Genomic DNA, 17,745 nt, shown 5'->3' with positions numbered 1-17,745 from the left:
ATGTGCATGTTAAAATGCTAAATGCAGCATGATAAATGGCTTATGTTAAATGTAATGCCTTCATGCTAACTATAGGGATGTAGATATGCTGAACAGCTGCAAACTACTTCCATGGTTCAAGAACGTCCCTAAACATAGTACCAAAGGCATTATGGGGTCTTTGACATAGTACTGGGGCTCAGGCATACCGGTAAGCGTAGAACCATATTAGGCAAGTGAGTATTTAGACCGTATCATTTTTATGCAAGCTGTATAAAGTTAAATGCTTATTTGATTTAAGCATATCAGGTGATGTATATTTGTTTAATGTGGGAGGGTGTGGCCTTAAGAGATCAACACCCTACATCAAGATTTGCATAATTAGTAGGCAGCTTCTTTTCTTTAGGCAAAATGGCCCGAAAAAGAGTTTAAAAAAGATTTAACTGACACTGAAAAGTCTTTCAGACGGATGCAACACTCATGAAATAGCTAAACTTTTGAGGCGTGACCACCAGACAATCAAACATGTTGTTGCTAACAGTCAACTGTCCCGCAAAAAGCTCATGGAGAAGAAAGTAAGTATAACATTTTTTATCGTCTTCTTGCAGGTAGCTACAGTTTATCGTGGATGTTTCTGTCTGCTTCCAGTCTGCTGTCTCTGACTGCTGTGCTCACAGTCAGGCCTGCTCTGACCAGAGGGAGGAAGGCCAACGCTGCTCTGTTCCTCAACATCACCTCTGGTATAACACACAGTTTTACAGTTTTAAATACCATTGAACATGTTAAGATACTGTACATGCACCAGGGAGCTCCTTTACTTAACCAGTCATTCACACTGTACATACAACATACAGATTCATACATGAACATACATTAAAGCAGTAGTTTAATATATACATTTAGATATTTTAAAACTGAAACAGGTATGTATTTTGATCTGTTCAACTACATAATTGCTGTGGTTTTGCATGTTTTAGCCCATTAAGTAAAAATACTTTACATTACTCTTACATTATGAACCTCAATTTAAACATTATTTGAGAGTGGTAATAGATCAGTGCGCAACGGGGAAATTTCATTTATGTATGTCAAATGTTGTCATCATCACATGCAGCTGTAGTTGCAAACATGCACTGAACATGACTTTATTTCCCCTTTATTTAAGATTTTTAGGTTCTATTTTGGTTCATATACTAAATACACATAAAACACATGCTTGTCACATTGTAGGCTGATGTTCTGTGGCTTACCAATTACATTTAGACATATTCACTTGCAGTATGATTGGGAACAATGTTCTACTTTTGTTTAATTAACTAGTGTTGCAATATGTAATTGGACGTTACATTTAATACCTCCTTTCCTCCTCTGCAGTTGCTCTCTGTGCCGGCTCTCTGATTGCTTTCTTGGTGTCCATCAAGCAGCAGGACCCTGAGCTGCTGCAGCACCTTGGCTGGACCTTCTACATCTGCTGTGCCACCCTGTTCTATGCCTCGCTGGTGACCGTCCTGCTGGGTGTCATTCACGGTGACGGTGCGAGAGTTGAACCGGTTGTGAGAGGAGCGGTTGTGGGCCTGTCTGTGATAGCAGCCTGACAATGTGACAGAAAACTACATTGCAATGTATATACTGTAGCTGTCTTACTTTTCTCCCTTATCTCCCTCTCTGGTCGGTTTCTTGTGCTGCTGTAATACTCAATCTGCCCCTTGGGGGATCTGTAAAGTTTTATCTTTAAATGTGTGATTTCATAACTTGAAACATGAAACATGAAAAATACCCATTTCAGGAAATATCCATCCCATGTGTTACACATTATAACCACTTGTCTTTCAAACTGAACCCTCAGTAATGGAATTCAGCCTGATTTGAACATGAACAGGGGAAGTACTTGCATTTTATACCTGAAACCTAACAGCTGATGAGGTGTCTGCTACGGTGATCCTAGTCTGTAAGTTTGAAACATTAAACTCATATAGGAGTGTTCTCCCACCCGTCCAAATAAAATCACACCAACTATGTGTTTCTGAGTCACAACACAGATTTATGATGATATGAAGAACTTGGAGAAAGGCAGAGGACACAGAAAAAGAAGAAAAAACTGCACTACTAATTATTTAATTCTAACCTACTGTATGTGAAAGTATGCTGAATGCAAAAGTAAACTGTCTTACCTCACTACCTGTGCTTGAGCTCCTTAGGGAGGAAATAAGTTGCAGCTAAAAAAGGAGGCTAATGCTGCTTTTAAACTATTAAAAGCTCTCAAGAAAGTTGGCACATCTTGATCACAGAGCGCCTCCTGGTGGTTGAAGCTTTGAGTTATTATGTAACCCGTCATAACTTTAGGTTACAGTGAGTGAGAAGGGAAAGGTTCAGTCTGTTGTTCACGGGCTGGTTCGTCAGCACACAGTGACAGTTTACCTCTCGGTTAACATACTTTCTATCCAAACAGCCGGAAATGTGGTAAAAGACTGCAAACTTGAGCAAAAAGCTATTTTTTGTAAGATCTCAAACAGGAGGGAGCGCACACATCTGGCTTTCTGATGCTTTCAGGATAGTACGGGTTGCTGCAGAGAGAACAAATACAATTAATGTAGTAATTTACAGAAAATTATACTGACAAAACACAAATGAATTGTTGCAACAACTTCTAATATCAGAAAGGTGGTGTTTGTCTACATCTCAAAAACACATTTTTTAAATTTATAATGTGAAACAAAGAAATGTCTCCTTGAATATGAAGTCATTAGTTATACAGACATGATTTTTGACCATGCAAACTTATGTAACGGATGCAAATAAGTACTCTTTTATCATTTTCTATTAGGATAGACATGCGGATGTTCCTACAGACAGAAAATACCAACTTAACTAAGACTGTCTGTGATTCCTGTATAGAAACTGTAAGTTTATAGAAAGTGGCTGATAAATTGTTTTTAGTAAATGTTTATTATCAATACACTTTAAATGAGTATTACTACTAGTAAAAGAAATAAAAAAACAGTACACTGACATACTGGGGCAGACTTTATTTCCCCTCTGCGTACACAACATATCAAGGCAGACAGTTATAAAGCCCAGGAGAAGGGGGTTATGTTTTTCCTCAAATTAACAAATATAATGAGTGAATAACAACAAGGGATTCACGCTGTTAAGGGAAAACAAAGATATCTGTCAGTAATTATCATGATATATTTGTCCCGTGGTGTTAGTGGATTATTGTAGTGTAAACTGTGATGAAGGTAAAAGAAAGCGCATTTACAAAATCAAGTCCAGCAGAGATGGTCCCTGAAGGGATGAAGACAGACTGAGTTTTCCTCCTTGGTACAGACAGTTTTATACATGGAGCTTTGAAACAATGACTATGTCAAATCCAACAGATGCAATAATACTGAGTTAAGGTTCCGGCAAATATAGGCAATAGTCTGCAGTGTGTTGTACGGGGAATACTTCAATCGTGTAACAGGAAGTTTGGTAGTGACTTGAGGTGATCTTCACACAAACAGGTTACATACATAATTACATTAAAATGGCAACCATGCTTCAAATCTCCAGTTGTATGTCTGGATGTTTTTTGATTTTACTGCTGAGGTTTGTAAACAAAAACGTATATGGCGTCACCGCACAGCCCTGCCTCATCCCAGTCTGTTACTTATCAAACAAAATGATCTGAAAGTAACACAAAACATAATAAATCATATTTTCCCTCTCAGAATACAGGTCTGTAAATCAGTATACTGAATGAGAAAGCTTATATAGAGTGATTCTTGAGACCAGGCCACTGTGAATGTGGAGGAGAACCAACAACATCATAACCTTTTTACCTTTTCCTCCATCACATGGAGGACAAACACTATTAGGCGGGCAGATGGCGAGTATAGCGCTGCACGTAAATGGCGCTTCACAGATGGACATTACGATCTTTGAGTCATTCTCCAAACATTGCTTGCCATTTCCAGCCTTGTAAATCCCAACACAGAGAAGATCTGTGTCGTATTTTGTGCGTGTGAGCCTGGAGGTGTGGAGGTTTTTTTTTTTTTGCATCTAATCAGGGTAACTTAGGGTCCACCAGACTTTTCCTAACAAGTACAGAACTTGAATTCCAGCATACTTCACTTACATCAGCAGCAATGATTTTCTAAGGTAGAAAATACACAGAAGAAGTACATGACATTATATTTATATATCCATAACTGATCAATTACTAATAAAGATAGTTGTGACTTGCAGGACTAATATGCTATATCTAGCATTTATATATATATTTAGATTAAATGTACAGTTACAGAGAGAGAAAGATCAATAGTTTTTTTGTCCTCTGATTCAGGAATCATTTGTGGTGGTCAGAAAAAAACTCATGGGAAAATCTATGTGGACTTGATTCTGACCGTGTCACCTGTTCTACATGAAGCAGTTTCCTTCATTTGGGGCCGTTGTACTTGACCTCCTTTCCGCATTTCTTCAGTGTCTCCATGAGAACGTCCACATCTTTGTCGGACTCGATCCAAACCAGTTTCTTAGGCAGGTCGATCTCAAACTTCACATCTGGGAGCACAGAAAACAAAGAAGCACTTTGTGTTTAATAGCAAGACGTAACATCACTGAAGGCGCCGCGCAGTTCCCGGCACAACACTCACAAAGCGATGGACAAGATTCACCACAAGACACTGTAATTCAATGTTGGTTATATGTTATATTTCTGGCTCCAGTTCTCCAACAAACTAAATTTTTTCATTAATTTGCCATCACAAATTGATGAGATCATCACCTGACAGTGTAAGAGGATCTGAAGGAAGGTATTTACTTTAAGGGCAGAGAAACTTTCTCGTTGTAATGTCACTCACTACCCAGACTGGTGTGAGCCCGAGAAACAGAAATACATGTAGGCACTCAACATTTTAATGACTAAGCCAAAGAAACTTTTTTTTTTAAGTATAACCGCATCAGGTGACATATTAGCTGACTCAACGTTCAGAGACAAAGAAGTCACGGGGTGTGATGCAAGCTGCCTTTAAACAGCACTTTTACTTTCACTTATTATCTGGGAAAGAATACAGGAGAGGGTTTCATTTGGATTTTTTAAAACTATTTCTTTAAATAATTGATCACCTGCTTTGTTAAATATCAATTTAATACTGTAACAATTTCAAATATATAAACATACATTGCCTGACTTCCATAATGTAACCTAAATATATGAGTTATCAATGGACACTATTGTTGTCTACACTGAACTCTGTGTCTGATTTTATTTTATTTATAGAATTGTGATTTTGTATGAGTAAGAATATCGTGAGCAATGTACAATCCAGAGTCAAATTCCTCGTATGTGTACACCTGGCAATAAAGCTGATTCTAAATTAAAAAATATATAAAATTGGTTTGAAAGAGGGGCACCAATTACAAGCTTTAAAAGCTATAATTTATTTAAGGTCAACACCAGTATTTGTCGACCAAAGCATGTTGATAGCTGATCATTTGTGCACATATTACCTATATCTTTACATATTGGGTTTGAACATCAAGGAATTTCACTTATTAAGTCTGTCTGTAGGCATTTGATCTCGTCAGTGTAGGGCTGGGCAGTAAAACAATAATGATAAATATAGCGATATAATTTTCCTTAAAATAACAAATGTTCCATAAATGTTTGATTTATTTGATTTGAATCATGGAAGAATCAGGCTAGCACTTAATTTTTTATTTATTTTGTTAAGGAAAGGGACTGAAAAAAAGATTTTACTTAATTTTACTCATGCATATTTGTTGAAAAAGTATTTTATCATAATTGTATTGAATGTTCTACATCAGATTTGTAAAGTGATTCACTATTTGGCATCAAGTGTTTGTTGTGACCATAAAGAACAGTTTAATACCACAATTAACCATCTTCCACTTTCACTCAGGAGCAAAAATCAGCCTTTTAAACTGACAGAAATAATGATTTGACATTTAGAGTTATAATTATCAATATCAAATGATAAGACTTTTTTATAGTTTAGTTTAGTTATAGTATAGTTTTTATATTTTTGGCCATATTGTCCAGCCTTTTGTCAGTGCAAGAATTATTGTGATCACTTCCAGTACATACATGAAATTCCAGTACAAACTACACAGACATACGATACATGCTTGTCATATTGATCTATTACATAAACAGAGAGAAATCAAAGGTTAGAAGAACATGTAGACACTCTGAGTGTCTCTTCTTCTTGCACCCAGGGTGGAATAAAACTGACAGGACCTTTCAGTCTCACCTCCCAGCTTGTTGAGGACTCTGGTAACAGCTCCTGAGCATCCCTCGCATGTCATCGCCACCTCAAACTCGTGCTTCTGTTAGAGACAGAAGTGGTTTTATCATATTGTATCGCTGACACTGCATTTTGTGGCAGTAATGATGTTGTAGCACACAGATAAACAATTCATGTTTCATTACAACCATTGATCTAACTGTGGCGTTGCAGCTACCTCTCATTGCACTGGATTAAAAAAGATTTAATTCTGCTAACGTTATTGCTCAGTTTCTACTACTTGGCCTCTAACCGTGTTACCAATTGAAGCGATTAACTTGTAGCTATCTGAGCCAACTAGCTTGCAGCTAAGTTACTTAGCAAACCAAAGAGGAAATGCTATCTGTGATTCGCACTAAAACTTAATTAAAGCTAAAATAACGGCCATAACTTACGGTCATGTTGAAGTGATGTGGCGCAACCTTGCTTTCAGACCAGTGTGGACTTTTGCCTCTGACTAATTTGCAAACGTTGCAAGTAACTGTGAAAACTACCTGGCTAGCGTGAAGCTAGCGTCAAACAGCAACCGGATTTCCGGTTTGAAAAACGGAGCAAAATTCATTTGTAGACAAACATTTTTGTTTTTTGTCGCAGTGTTTTTTGGGGTATAAAGTATAAAACCAAATACAAACAAAAGAGGACATACATAATTTGTATAGACATTATAAACATAAACCTTAGACTGTATAAACCCGCTTCATTTTGATCCTGAAGCAATTTTGGCTAACTTGACACACAGCAAGCGCTCACCCGGGTGGTTTGACTTGACGTTTCTCTTTTTTTTGCACATTTCAAAACCCTTTGTGTTATGTAGCCTATTTTACTTATTAACTATAGCATATTATACCAGAGAAATAGAGGTCACGTAAAAGACAAACTGCGTGGATATCCTAAAAATTTAACCTCAACGTAGTCGGACCGCCCCCGGGCGCAAACCAAGCGCTTCCAATACGCAACATTCTTTCAAAACAAAAGCTCGTCAGTTTTCTCAAGAAATAAAGATTTTTTTTTATCATAAATGTATTATTATGACTACATTTAACGCTGAAAGTCGATTACATTTGGCGTTATTACCATTAGTTCGTAAAATAAATGACCTTAAAAAGTCATCGGCCGGGTCACGTGACCACACCGATGCGTCTTTTGACGCCGAGAGTCGAACCGACTTCAATCTGTGCAGTGATATCGCGCCGCGTTCAACCAGACATGGTTCAAAGAAGGAGTCTGCGGCGAGTTTAGCCCTCTAGGAAAAGCCAACCAGAGAACCAGAGAGGAGGCAGAACGCGAGGTTTCTCCGAGGTAGGTGCGTGTTCGTGTCCTGAGCTGGGTGTTTACGTACACAAAGATGGCATCGGGACATATAGCTAAGCTAACCTCTAGGATGACACATAACGTTAGCTTAAGCTGCTGGCTGCGTAGAGCCGAACCAAAAATGAAGTGTTGTGTTTCCAATCAAGGCGCAGTGTTACTAGCGTGTAGCTGTCTTCTCGTTAAAACATCTAACCTAACGCTAGGAAATCCAATTTTAGCTCACGTCTTCCTTTCTCGCTATTTGAGTCCCTTCTGTGTGAAACTCGCCCGTTTGTTCCCCCGTTTATCTGCTTTATGACATTAAGCGTGTTGGATGTTGTTGTTTCCTTGCGCCTGTTGTTTGTACCCGGTTTTCTCACCCGGTCTACTGAAGGAGATACAGACACTCAAAGATTAGTTAAAATAATGAGACGGTTGATTTGGTGCTTAGCCACACCTCGGACAAACAAGGGATGCGCTGTGTGTTAGCTTATCATCTGTAAACACACTGCAAGCTGCGTCCGATATTTTAATATTATCGTGCAGACCTTTTTTATGTAACTGTTAGTTGCATTTATTGCACTGACCTAATGTAGTTTGACTCACCGGCTTTTAACTTTACTGAATAAAGGGAACTCTTGTCACAGTGTTGATGTGAGGACACTGGAAAGAATACTTCCTCCAAACTTTGTTTATTGGGGTTTTAATACAAAACTGATTATTGAATCGACAGAAAGTGTATCTGCAACTATTTTTTTTCTCAAGAGAAAATTATTTGCAATTTTTTCTTTTTTTTTCTGTTTCATCACAATGTACATTTAATATTTTGGGGACTTGAGTGTTGGTTGGTCATTTTTGTTTTAGTGTTTTGTTTGTTGTTTTCCTGACATACAAAATTATCAAAAAAAACAACAACAAAAACACATTTCCTCTCTGTAAAAAAACTTTTTATTATTTCTAACAGAGGTTGGCGCTTAAAAGAATAATTTAAAATGATGATATTTAACCTAGCAAGTGGAATTTAAAAAAGTGCAACATCAAAAGTAAAGATTTAGTATTTATCTCTCGATCTTAAATGTAATATTGGCCTTTGCTGAAAGTTTTTATTTTTCTTTAGTCTTTGTGGCTTACACATCAAGATATTTTTAAGAGATTTTTTTTTTATATTATTGAAAAGTAATGAACACATCAGTAAAAAGTGCTTGAGCCACAAAGACACCATGTTGCTTGCTGTTCTTGCTTTAGTGCTCGTGTTTCACAGCATATTGTGAAAATTGCTGAGTAGTTCATAATTGAGACACTTTGGCCTGCTGACACATTGTAGTTGCTGTGAAAGTCGCACTTCTTTTTTGCATTGAACCACTGCTGAGCAACGACTCCTCAACCCCAAGAGGAACTACCACGACACATTTTCACTCTTTTTGGACACCCGAGAGTCCTTGTTGTTTTTCTTTAAAACATGTTAAAGAGTTTAAAGAAACAGTAGTTTGCGGTGACAATAGAAGGTAGATGAGGGATAAATCCATCGCCTTTTAAAACTTATGCAGGTAGGGTGGTCTCGTTTGGGAAGACATCCATATTGTAATTTCCTTAAGAAACAGAGAGTTAAGTTCCACAAGTTGTTCTGGACTCATTGTACTATAAACAACAACGCTGTAACAAGGAGATTAAGTGTTGACACTAGACATGAAGTGTCCTCATGGCAATGAAATCAGCAGGTTGTACATTGGATTAGAAGCAGCAGCAACACACCGCAGGTCATGAAGATGTTCTCTAACACCCTGTTTGAGCTAACAGCACTTATGCTGCTCTTATGTAACAACATGGCTTTGTGCCTCGCTCAAAAACCATCCAACACATCGGCCTGTCAGTCCTTAAGCTGGTCACGACTAGAGTCCAACCATAGACTGTATTTAAAGATGGACGACGCACTGCCGCTTCCTCTCATTCTACAAAAATGACGCCAAAATATCTCGGATACTGGCGCTGCCATCTTGTGCTTTTAGAGTCATTATCTGCGTCCATAGTGATCATGTTTGGAGCCGTGGTATCGAGGTCCTGCATGTGCACCTGGCCGAATCAATCGTGAGTAAGCTGTCAATTATGACATGAAACACCCCCTTTTTTTTTTCTTTTTCTTTTTTAATAGCAGCAAAGAACAAATTAAAACCTAAAATATCAGAGCAATGATTTTAATACTTACAGACATATTGGTATCATATCTGATCAGTGCATAATGTCCTCAGATATGCAGTGTGCTCACAAAGCGGTGTCTTTGTGGTAAGTGGCTAACCAGTATGTGAAATACATTTCTGGAAAGCTAATAAAAAATGAAGCCATAATTTCCCCCTTCAGTATAACACTAATATAACCCTGTCCCTCACAACCATCACGTCACTCATGCTTATCACATGCTGTGTTCGGGAAGCAGCTAGCCAGCTGTAGTTTGTCAGTACAATCAGTAACGTAGCAGACTGAAAGGAAAACACCACCAGAGCATCTCTTCATCATTCTGCAACTCGGTAGTCGACTTTGAGTATTAAGTTCAATGTTTCTGATACTTCTGCAATTGACTGATATTGAATGTACAGTACTGAAGTTTATTTTCTCTATGTTCGTTTCTCAAATTGATTGACAATAAACATGTTAAAGAATATAACAGAAATAACCTTTTAATAAAGTCATTTGTTTGAGAAAGCAGGCTTCTGAGTATCTTTGCATAGTCATTGGTGCAAAATCGGTGCACAGTCCACTGAGAACATTTTCATTCCAGTTCAAAAGTGTTAAATATCGACTGCCATATCAGTAATCTGTGAGTTGTTCCCCCATAAATTTGGTCTCAAAAGTCCCATATCGGTTGGGCTCTTGAGCGTTGCTTCTTCCATCTGCCAGTTATTTTCTCAAACAATCAATTGTTTGATTTATACAATTCGAGACAATTGTGAAAAATTACACTGAAAAGTTAGAGTCCAGCGTAGCATCTTTGGATGTCTCCTTTTGTCCAAAATCCAAAGACGATTCAATTTATGCTGATATAAAATAGAAAAAAGCAGCAAATTGTCACATTTGAGAAGCAAATTTGTCAGTCCACTCATCGATTTTAATCAATGATCGTTGAAATTCTTTTTCATTTGTATTATCACTGACCGGGAAGCTTTTTGCTGTAGTTTTTTTGTAATTTTAAAAACATTTCCTTGCAAACACAGTTTTGGGCTTTGTTTGATTACTGATTAAATTGTCTTTATTATTATAATAAAATGGAATCAACAGATTAAACAAAAAACATACACTGCGATAGGAGGCTAAACATTGCAAAGAAGTTTCAGATGTTCTAATTATTTTTTATTGATATTTCGATAGTCTGGGGGGGAAACAGTGAAATGCATAAATATATCTACCGTTATTTTAAAAATGTTTGCAACAATGTGAGAAGTCTTTAGTTGTCCGGTATTTCATTTGATGGATTATCTGTTTGTTGATTGATTGATTGATTTACCATATCATCATGATTAGAGCTGCTTTTATTAAGTGATTAGTCAGTTGACAGAAAAGTAATTAGTTTTCGAGCAAAAAATGCCAACATGCTTCTCCACTATAGAGAGTCCAATTCACTTTGAATGTTTAATTTGCAAATATTAATTGAAGGTCACTGATCTGTCACTGTAACTTCCTTTCAGTGTGAAGTTCATAATGGATTTATAGTCATCAAATCCATTACTGAATTGCTCTCTGTGTTTTGCAGCGGGTAGCTGTCAATGCAGGGCTCCCTGACCTCCCAGCATTAGGATCTGTGCGGCTGGGAGAGACGACACCCAGCCGTCCACCTGACCTAACATGATGGCCTCCAGCGACGTAGACGTCCGTGGTGAAGGTATGAAAATGAAGTGCACTGTTTTTAACATGGTGTTTAAAAACATGAAAGAGATGGGTGTGGAAATGCAGTATAAATATAAAGTGGATACATGGACGCGGTGGGATTATATGTAATGCCAGTTGGCAGGTAGACTGAATCATCAAAGCAGCTTTCATTTTTTTTGGCACAGCTGGTGTCTTGTTTGGCAGGAGGTCACAACAACAAATGAAATGTTCAACATGTCGTGAGAAAAGTACAGTATTTATTTATGATTTATTTACTCCGTGAAGTAAAATAACTAAAATATCTCTTCTCCATAGAGCAACTCCAAGAGAAAATTCTTGAAATGAAATGCAGCCATCTTTTTAAATGATTTATATTTTATTTCTATTCTGTCATTCAGATTTTTGAAAATAGTGATTGCACGGTGCATTAAAATACAAGCTCTACTGAACTAAATTGAACCTGGGATGCTTGAAAAGAACGCTTGTTGTGTAGTAGTCCAGAGGGGCCAACATTCATGCCAAAGAGTTTTTTTTTTTTTTTTTTTTTTTTTAAGGCTGTGCGATTAAAAGATGGGCCTCAGTTTCACTCCAGTATTAGTGAGTAAACATTCTGCCTGCTGATGCAGCAACAAATACTTTTCTCTTCTTCCCACCTCCACTAAAATATGCAGTAAATATGCACTGATAGTTCCTCTCTACTTCAGTCACGAGCGACTAAAGTAAACTCCACTGAAGACCAGCAGTCTGTTTGGTAAAAGCAGTTTCAAATAATTAAACACAGCTCTCAACATGCAGGCAGCAGTGGCTGAGTACAGCTGCGGGGCTTTTTGTCTTCTGTGTCTTCTTCCAAGACATGGGATTACGTAGAATTTTTCTCCTGCGTTTATTAAAGTCAGCTGATTTACAGGAGAGATTTTCAGAAATGAGGTCACCGTGACTTGAAAAGTCATGAGATCTTTTATGTGCAGTTAGTCCGGTTCTTGGAGACCAGTGTTACATTCTGATGAAACTAACGTTACTGGAAACCATAAAGCAATCAATAATAATGTTGGCACTGGATTTTCATTCCAGATATTTTTAGACAAACATACACGCTTCAGTTTTAAGCAGTTATAGAGTGCCAAAGTCCCTTGCTTCCTCCCCATGGGGTCTTATTTTGGGGGGGAAAAATGTACAATAGTCAACGGCGAGAGACAACTTATGTTTTTATCCTGTTTTGATCTGTGCCCTGAATTAAACACATGATCTTTGTCAATTTAAAAGGTAATCTTGTCCAACAAAACGAAAACGTAACGTAAAACAATAAAGTAACATTTCGTTTTGTGTGAAAACCGTTCAGTGAACTACATCTACACTATATGTCACCAACGTGTTAGAGCGGTAATGCTATCTACTAAGGATGAAATGTCAAATCACGATTTTATAGTGACCAAAATTATCACGGTTATCAGTATTATCACAGCATTGAGTTTTATTTATCGAACACTACAAATAAAAATGCCATTTTGTTTGCATAAACATTAATATAACAGCCAATATTTTTTGTAAACGTATGAAAACCATCTAACATTATCAAGATATTATATTTTATATTCTATAGGTAATGCAATGACAACTTGCACACATGAAGCAAACAAATCTTAGAAGACAGTGATAGTAGTTGCAATGATGCAAAGTTGCCCAACAACTGACATAAATACAGAGGAGTCTGAAGCGTTTCTCCTGTTCTCACACTTTTACAATTAATTTGATAGCTGCTTGATTGTTAAAATGAACAAGAGATGCTGGTTGGTTGAGTAAACTGCGTAACGTGTTATCGTGTGCATACAGCAGCAGAACAACGTGTAGCGTCTTTACAAGCGCAGCTAACACTGAGAGCATCAGTTTACAAGCTGTTAGCAAGTCAGAGAGACAAACCAAAGCTAAAAGTTAACTCACCCTGCGTTCGCTACAAGGTCATTTTCTTCAATCAAGACTCCCTCAGCTCCCTCACAAAAACTAAAATACAACAGGACTTTAGATTGACACATCTCCGCACCGTTGTCTTCCAGCGTTTTGTCATTGACCCAAACAAACCTGCGCATGCACGCCTGCTTCTGGGAAACTGTCGCGAACTTTGGTTGATGCTGGCTATCCAGTGTGTTTATTAAATTTGTAATGATCTTTTATCGCGTGTCTCTTCATTAAACTCCCGCACAAAAGAAGCTGTTTTTTTAATGGTCAATCAGTGCCTGTACTTTTCATTATATTCCAATCAAATCTGATGTCAACAGTTTAACATCAAACTGCGACTTTGTTGACTTTCAAATATATATTTTATGTGTAATTCAGGGCACAATTCGGGATCAGAAAATTTGTTGTCTCTTGCCATCGACTACCATATGTATTTTTTCCGAAGTAAGGTCCCATGGTGATCCACCAAGGGGAGGGACTTAGGCTCTCTATAAGGCTAATTGTTGTTTGTGATGTGTTTTATGGTTTCATGATGACCCCGATGAAGGACACAAGAAAGAAACGTGGTCTCATAACAATGTTGTTTCTTATACCACAAGTGTTTACTGGAGTTTTGACCTCTTCAGACATGTTTCCCTTCTCCATGCATCTTGCACTTAGCGGTAGTTGTGCCAGAAATCCTCACTCTGTCATCCTTTTGGTGTGTACAGTTATCACGGTTACAGGCGTCGCTCCCTGTGGTGAGGTTGGCGAGTGCCGTGTCACTTTGCTCTGCAGTAAAACAAGACGTCCTAATCATAAAATACGGCCATTCCCAAACTCACTGACCTTCTTGCTCACTTTGACTTTATTTTTTTGTTTTATTTTGTCTTTCCTCATGTGTCTTTTTTGGTTACCTTTACCCCCAGCCCTTTTCTTTCTCCCCGCCTTTTTTCTGTGCAACCTGTTTAACCAACCTCATTAGTTAACCAGGTCTTTGTGTACTTAGCCTGGGTGTTTCCCCTCTTCCAGTTCTCAGGTTATCTGTGTCCGTTGTTGCAGTCCTTTGTTTCTCTCCGTGTTCCTGCTTTGCTCTTTTGTTTGTTGCACTCGGCTTGTTTTTACCTGGACTCCTCAGCCACCTTTTTTAGTTATTTTGTGTTATCCTGTCTGCTTCTGTTACCACCTCCAGTAAGTTATTAAAGTTACCTTTGTTTGCTCAACTTTACCTCGTGTCCTGTTTGCACTGAAATATAACACACTTGGCATTATTGAAGCTACCTGTTGTTTTCACTGCAGAGCAAATTGACTATATTGAGATGTATAGTATCTTGCAGTGTATTTTATAGGCCATATTGCCCAGCCCTTCCTACAATAGTCTTGTGTATATTCCTACTGAAAAACACGTAAAATAGCCAACTGAAAGTAGCTTTAACTTTACATCCAAATCTACTCCTTGATAATGTTATTACTTAGAAAATCTCAGTCTTGGAGCCCTTCAGTGTGCCGTGGCGTTCAACACAGGGTCCTCACTTACTTATTCACATTTTTAACTCTCCTCTCTCCTTCACCTCAGGTTCTTTCTTCTCTGACCAAAATCCCTCAGAGATGGATGCGCTTTGTCCCTCTCCGCCTGGACCCTCCAGACCCCAACGTAACTACGAGAGAATTGGAGAACGGACGGGAACCTCGTAAGTGTTGTAAAAATCTGATGAGCACTCAACAGTCAGTTTTATTCTAAATGGTTTGTAAATGTAATAAGAAATGTTGTTGTCCTTGTTTTAATGCAGATGTAACTTTTTTTTTTCCTTGTTCAGTTTTTGTCAGACTCTTATCCACCTGTTGAAAGGGAACATCGGTACGGGGCTGCTGGGGCTGCCTCTGGCTGTCAAGAATGCAGGCCTGGTGGTAAGCATGCTGATTATTTTATTATCTGATCACGCCAGGTCTCATGACGGGTCTGGAGACACAAAATTAGATTCTGCTCTGTTTGTGTCAGATATTCATTGCGCGATACGGTTGTGGTCAGGCGGGTGTTGCAGTCTGAATAAGATGAAGAATGTACAGTTACCATTTTGTCACCTTTTTTATTTGGTGTCTGGTAAAGCACTCGAGCAGGGGCGAGCAACAACAGGGGAATTGTATTCATGAATAAATAAATAATGTGTCAACCTAAAAAAAGGACAAAGTTGAAGAAAATGCACTTTAATTAACGGCAGTAGTTTTTGGTGTCTGAATAAAAATGTTTCTCTGGTACTTCTGTCATGCGATGTGAAAACATTTACATGTTGTACCAAAGTGAAACATTGTGGTTGGATTAGTTGCATGACGAGATAAAAATGATTCTCGCTGTGTTCGAAAATGAAAAGAGCCATTCTGTTGACCTTCATGATTAAGCTTCCACTGTCCCTGTTGTACTGCTTACTAAGCTGGTAACAGTAGATGAGGGCTGATGTCATACTGATGCAGTGAAGGCCGGTGCTAAAGTAATTCATTTTAATTGCACTTGACTGATCGTGTAGATTGTGAAAGAAAAGTGATAACAAAAATATGTAAATGTAAAAATTTTACTGCAATGGCTGAGATAAGGGCGTGGCTGCAGCTAACAATTATCCTTGCTGCCTACTGCCAATTGTTTTTCCTCTCTGAACTATAAATGTATTAATTATTAAGCTTAAAACATTAGAGAACTCCCCATCACAATATTCTAGAGAAGTCCAGAGCCCAATAATTTTCAGTTTATCATCACTTAAAACCAAGAAGTATTATAGTTTTGGCAGATTTTTTGATTTGAAGAATTAGATTAAGAAAAACTTGCAGATTTGCTTTCTTTTGATCCCTTAATCCACAAAGCCTTGCAGCTTTAGACAGCAGCTTCTTAGGCCTTCTTAGTCATTCACTAATTATTAATGTAGTTATTTTGACACACATGTGTCTTTAATTACACTGAACTCTCTTCAATTCAGCTCACAGGACACATTCATACTTAACAGCATGTTTTATTATTGCATTGTAAACTTGCAACAACATGAAATGTGTCATTTAATCTTTTGATTTGATATTGGGCTCAAATAATCATGTGAAGATGCGAAGATTAAATAAATGAATCATCTGATTCTCTCTCTCTCCCCCCCCCCAGCTCGGGCCCATCAGCCTGCTGTGTATGGGTGTTATAGCAGTCCACTGTATGAGGCTGCTGGTGAAATGTTCCCACCACCTCAGTGTAAAGTAAGTACCTTCAAAACTACTGTCTGCACTGGATTTCTGTCATGGTAAATTACTTCCAGCAGCTAAAATGGAGTTAAATAACAGATATTGACATTCCAGCTCTCTGAAATCAGTCAGTTGCATAAAATGTCAGCTCCTCCTGACAAAGCAAATAGCAAGTATTAATACACCACAAGGAAATGCAGCCACAACGTTGTTGCCTTAAGTAAGGTATTGTGGGTAAAGTGTTTTTGGGAAATGTAGAATAATGTTGAATGTTTTCTTACTAAACTAGACGGAGAAAAGACAGGTTGAGATAAATCAGGTCCACTGTGTTTTACCTTTAATAATTCTTCACCTGTAGATGCAGTTGCAATTGTTTGTTTCCAAAACGGAGCCTGAAGATAATTTCTTGTCTCTACCTCCATTTTCTCGCAGCAAGTCTGCTCTGGCTTGTTTGTGCCAAACGCTGTATGTGCTGTGAAACCACAGCTTTTACTCTTCCTCATTGTCCTTTATTTACTTTGCTGTCCACTTTGCAAACAGTGACTTGTTTTTTTTTTTTTTTTTTTTTTTTGGTCGCCGGCTGAAAGATTACACTCTATTTAAGTGTGTCTCTCCAACCTTTTCTGCTTTGTAATCAACGGCATATGAGCACAGAGTTTTGGAGTGTACACACACTTGAGGCTTTTGTCAGATCCACACACCAGACATAATGTAACTGACCTGTGATCAGCTCCACCAATCAGAAGCGTAACTGAACAAATGAGGGAGTAAAACCCCAGGAATGACCCGTTATCTGTTTTACAGCTGTTGGTGTGTGACAGCTGAGGTGATTAACACACTTTAACTTATCAAATGTCCATTAGTTTGTGTGTGTGTTGCAGTTGGTGCTGCCAACCCGCCCGTCCACTGTGTCTCCCGCCCTTTGCCCTGTTCATGCAGGGGACATGCGCCCTGCCACGCTAAAGAGGATTAAAAGCGGATAGAGAGCATGAATGACGAGCTTCTACAGCAAGCCTCAGATATAGATTCTACGAAACAAAGTCACATATCAATCTGAGAAATATAGGGAAGAAATGCTCATGGGAAAAATGCTGCTCTTCCTGTTTTTGATGTGTCTCTATTGCAGAGTCAGTCATCACTTCCTCCTTTTTAAAAGAAAAACTTTACTGGTAGTTTATCGTTTCAT

The 17,745-nt window shown here is 38.1% G+C and overlaps 2 protein-coding genes across 4 annotated transcripts in view; one reads left to right on the top strand and one right to left on the bottom strand.

The window, feature by feature from the left end:
• Window positions 1-2,990: 2,990 nt before the first annotated feature.
• On the bottom strand, window positions 2,991-17,029 carry atox1 (antioxidant 1 copper chaperone). 2 transcript variants are annotated; one of them, XM_038700384.1, is made up of 3 exons: window positions 16,895-17,029; window positions 6,234-6,309; window positions 2,991-4,521 (listed from the first exon to the last, which is right to left on the bottom strand). In XM_038700384.1, exons 1-3 carry the CDS (start codon window positions 16,979-16,981, stop codon window positions 4,397-4,399), a joined length of 288 nt encoding a protein of 95 aa, XP_038556312.1. In that variant the 5' UTR covers window positions 16,982-17,029; the 3' UTR covers window positions 2,991-4,396. The 2 variants fall into 2 exon arrangements, with proteins under 2 accessions (XP_038556312.1, XP_038556313.1); XM_038700385.1 differs by lacking the exon at window positions 16,895-17,029 and adding an exon at window positions 6,662-6,819.
• The window catches only part of slc36a1 (solute carrier family 36 member 1), a 47,714-nt gene continuing 37,376 nt past the window's right edge, over window positions 7,408-17,745 (top strand). The window contains exons 1-5 of one of the 2 annotated variants that reach the window (XM_038700382.1): window positions 7,408-7,565; window positions 11,299-11,427; window positions 14,923-15,037; window positions 15,164-15,254; window positions 16,486-16,574. In XM_038700382.1, coding sequence (XP_038556310.1) covers window positions 11,391-11,427; window positions 14,923-15,037; window positions 15,164-15,254; window positions 16,486-16,574 — 332 coding nt within the window. In that variant the 5' untranslated portion in view covers window positions 7,408-7,565; window positions 11,299-11,390. Of the gene's footprint in view, window positions 7,570-11,298; window positions 11,428-14,922; window positions 15,038-15,163; window positions 15,255-16,485; window positions 16,575-17,745 lie in introns of both variants that reach the window. The other variant, XM_038700383.1, reaches the window with a different exon arrangement.

This window comes from Micropterus salmoides, unplaced genomic scaffold (genome assembly GCF_014851395.1).
Source record: "Micropterus salmoides isolate LMB-PRFRI ecotype aquatic unplaced genomic scaffold, ASM1485139v1 Ms_hic_scaffold_5, whole genome shotgun sequence".
In the NCBI taxonomy this organism is placed as follows: Eukaryota; Metazoa; Chordata; class Actinopteri; order Centrarchiformes; family Centrarchidae; genus Micropterus; species Micropterus salmoides.
Note: the sequence above shows the minus strand (reverse complement) of the source record. Positions and strands in the feature narration are given on the sequence as shown.